Below are 3,882 nucleotides of genomic sequence, written 5' to 3'. Positions count from 1 at the left end.
TTTTTTTTAAGCGGAGCCGGTGAATGATTGTTAGGGGTAATATCCCTATGTTCATCTAAACCATTTAATCCCTTATTCCCTTCGTTATTTTTAACCCCAGTGAATAAAACTCAGAAATGAGCTTTAGAGTAAAGTAAGTTATAATCTAATCCTAAAATTTTAGGAATTCAGAAGTATCATCCACTAAATAAGGCAAATACAGCACCCATACTTAAAACGTAGTGGAAATGCAAAAATAATTAAAATTATTTTGTGGACTATATCATTATCTAATTTTGGAGACAAATGGTACTTTGTGTCAAAGCGGGTTTCTATATTGAATTCAATCCAGTATAAAATCTGAATATATTTTAAATTCTGTACTGTTTTTAGCTTCATTCTTATAATCTCTAACTTCTATAAATCGTTTTATCTTTGAAACTCTATAAAATTTAAAGTCAGAATATAACCTATTTTTCATAAAATAATCATATAGAAAAACCATACCTTTAACTGATTGAAATTTAAATGTTATAGACTTATGTGATTCTCTAAAAGCAACAGATGGTTTATAATGGGGTATAACATTATCTAAATTAAGTTTGCTAGTATATTTGTTATTTTCAAATTCTAAGTTACACTCTATTCTATTGCCAGCATAATTATAAACAATAGTACCATCTGTGTCAACTAATCCCGCTAAATAAGGGTCATTTTCGCTAATATTATAATTAGCTTCTACATACTCTACATTTAGATATTCGCAGGATTTTTTAAAACTATCTACTTTAAGTCTAACTAATCCATTTAATTTCTTAATTAAAAATAACATTTCTTCTTTTGTACTAACTATTCAAATAGAATGAGGTTTATTTTTATCCGCTCTAATTCTACCCATATGTAAAGTGTTTTGAATATAAGTTAATATTCTGACATCTCTGTCATGTAGTTTAATTCTAATAGATTTAAGTACCAGTTTGTTGTTTATATTTCTTAAATCGAAATTACCATCTCCGTCTACAATACCGGCAAATCATTTAAAAAAAGATGAATTTTCTCCGTTATTGTCATAAGATATTTGACGTATAGTCTCTGAGAATTCTTTACAGTTTTCTGCTGATTGTATGTTTGTACATGTGTTAAATGATGCAGATACATCTCCATTTTGACTACTTATGTTTAGAAGATTTCTTCTATCCGCATCTATTTTTAAAAGATAATAATATAACATAAATAGTAAGAGAGGCTCTAAAAACATAGTTTCCAGCATATAGTCAAATGCGTAATAATAAACATTATTAAGGCCCAGTTGAGCAACTACGTAGTAGGTCAATTAAGTTGCTCATTTATTTACATACAACACTGCTCACGCAGTGGATCGGACTATAACTTATCTAATGATTTAACTTAATAAACTTTCGACTGTCACGTTTAGTCTCTACGGATCCTACTCGAGAATAAATTTATTCACTTTGGTTTCCACGGTATTACCTTACATGAGGGGACCCTTATATTTTCCGCCCAGCTTTTTTTTTTATTTATATAAATAAAAAAAAAGCAGGAAAACACATAAGGACAAACCCAAGAAAAACCCAAAATATAGTAATAAATAAATTATCTTTGGTTTCCACGGTATTATCTAGCACGCTCTTTCTTATTATCCGCCTTAAAATAATAAGTAAAGTATATATACGCCATATAATCGTCTTTATATATTTTACTCCTAATAAATTATCTACTTTAATTATTTAAACCCTCTTTAAGAAGTTTTATTTTATCAAACCCCTTTTGAGTTAAATGCGCTTTAGAACCAAGCAATAGAACAATTTCTCTAAAGATTAGATAATTTTAAAGCTTATTACCTTCCAATTCATGTGCATCAAAATGAGGCAATACCTTATTTATCAAGTCTGATTTTTTACTTATAGAAAATCGAGCGGTATTTCTACTTAATGCGATATTTGTAGAACCCACCCCTCCAAAAAAAATTTTGTATGCTTGATAATAAAGGAACTTCCCTTTTATGTAGCTCAATAACATAATAAGCAGTAATTTGCTTAGTATTAGAAGAAATATTTACAGTGAAGCAACCGTCTCCCTCGGTAAACCCACTGACATAATTAGGATTTAATGGAATATTGGCAACATCCAAAACAGGTCTATCTATAGCTATTACAGAAGGGAAAAGAGCTTTTAATTTATCAGATAATCCATTATTAAGTACAGATTTTATTGATAATATTCTATTTAACCCTTTCTCTTGTAAATATTGCTTACTTTGTAACAATTCTGCACATTCAGATCATAGATCATAATCTATTTTTTTCATACCATGTAAAGGGTACTGTTTAAAATGAGGAATTATAAAATTAACTATCTCGTTCAATCCTGTTATTTTTAATCTAGCATCTTTTCTAGTTGATGGAATAAAAATCCTACCAGCTTCTCCAAAAAAGGATTTTAATTTATAGAGTAATTCTATATCTTTAATATGAAAAGATACTTCAAAAGACAGTTGTATTTGCCGTACTAGATTCTTACTATTATTTGGATTTAATTTTATAAAAACAATAAAAGAACCTTCAGCATCTACTAATCCAGTTACTCAATGAGGATCTAATCCTCTTCCCTTTATTCCCTCACGGGGGATTAGGGACCCTGTCTCGGAAGGGTCCCCGGGAGGGAAAGAGTTACTTTTTTTACCATCAGAATACGATCTAGTCTTTAATGCAGAATTGTAAAATAACCCCTTATTTTCTCTTGTTGTTAATATTTTATTCATATATATAATTACGACCATCATTATTAATAAAAATACCTCGTAGATATGTAGATAAAAGTAAGTAAAAATCTGTTTTATTAATAATATTTTTAAATGGCCAATAGAGGCCTAGACTTCACCGTTAGCAAAATTAATGTAATAATTTTACCGAAAAACGTATGTAATTTTTCATGGTGACAAGACAACACGACACTTACTAAAGGGAACAGCAAGATCTAAATTTTTTTAAAGACTCTAACTTTTCTCCCAACAAAGGATAGTTAGTACAATGTGCCACTATTTTCGCTAATACCTCTTTCTTGTATACCTCTATAAAATAGAAGTTACCGTAAGGGTTACGAACTTTATTTGATACTTCAAAATACTGTTTTATAGCGTCTATTAAATAAACGTCGTCATTTTGTCCTATTGAGAAAGAATGTGCTTTCGTTTTACGAATAGAAAAACAACCTTCCGCTTCTATAAAACCAGATAATCAAGCTTTAAAATAAGTAGGTAACTTAAAATTAGCGTTTATAATAGTAAATTGTTCTTTAAATTTAGTATCTCTTGTGGATAAGTATTTTTCTACCGAAGTTTCAGTTAAACATGTTTTTAAGAATACAAGTTGACAGATTTTTTTTGAAGTTAAAGGAGGATAAGTATCAAAAATTTTTATTATTTCAATAATTTCTTCCTTTTTATTTACAACTCAAATAACATCCGCCTTTTTACCGGTAATCTTAACAGTTCCACCTACTACTTTAGCAACCTCAACCAACATATTATAATTAGATTTAAGGTTAGATAATTTAATAACTAGTCTGTATTGTAGGGATTGTTTACGTCAATGGTTTACTTGAATACTTCCGTCTCCGTCCATTAGCCCTACTCAAAACATTTTTATATATTCTTTATAGTTATTGTTATCAGATAAATCATTATAACTGCAATTATTATTATAACTAAGACTATAATTTGACGGCGTACCCTCAAATCCTGCCTTAACCATAACAAATAAACTAGGTATTAGCATACTTAACTCGAAGATTCAAACGGTATCGTGGAAGGCAATATCAAGTGATGCGTTCGCAAGAACAACTCCACTTACAAATAATAAATTTCTTAATTTCATTTTTTTT

General features: G+C 29.1%; 2 protein-coding genes across 2 annotated transcripts; both read right to left on the bottom strand.

Annotated features, from left to right (window-relative positions):
- Nucleotides 1–322: 322 nt before the first annotated feature.
- Nucleotides 323–1,303, bottom strand: COCCADRAFT_113349 (uncharacterized protein; the record flags this gene model as incomplete). The annotated part of the gene is made up of 3 exons (XM_007720705.1): nt 323–828; nt 874–996; nt 1,063–1,303. Coding segments are annotated over 3 exons (870 nt in total), but the record flags the coding sequence as incomplete, so codon positions are not given.
- Nucleotides 1,304–3,452: 2,149 nt separating this feature from the next.
- COCCADRAFT_42234 (uncharacterized protein) lies at nt 3,453–3,752 on the bottom strand (the record flags this gene model as incomplete). Its single annotated transcript, XM_007720704.1, has 2 exons — nt 3,453–3,564; nt 3,640–3,752. 2 exons carry the CDS (start codon nt 3,750–3,752, stop codon nt 3,453–3,455), a joined length of 225 nt encoding a protein of 74 aa, XP_007718894.1.
- Nucleotides 3,753–3,882: the final 130 nt, after the last annotated feature.

This window comes from Bipolaris zeicola (genome assembly GCF_000523435.1).
Source record: "Bipolaris zeicola 26-R-13 unplaced genomic scaffold scaffold_587, whole genome shotgun sequence".
Taxonomy (NCBI): Eukaryota; Fungi; Ascomycota; class Dothideomycetes; order Pleosporales; family Pleosporaceae; genus Bipolaris; species Bipolaris zeicola.
The sequence above is the reverse complement of the archived record's forward strand: the minus strand, read 5'-3'. Positions and strand labels throughout refer to the sequence as shown.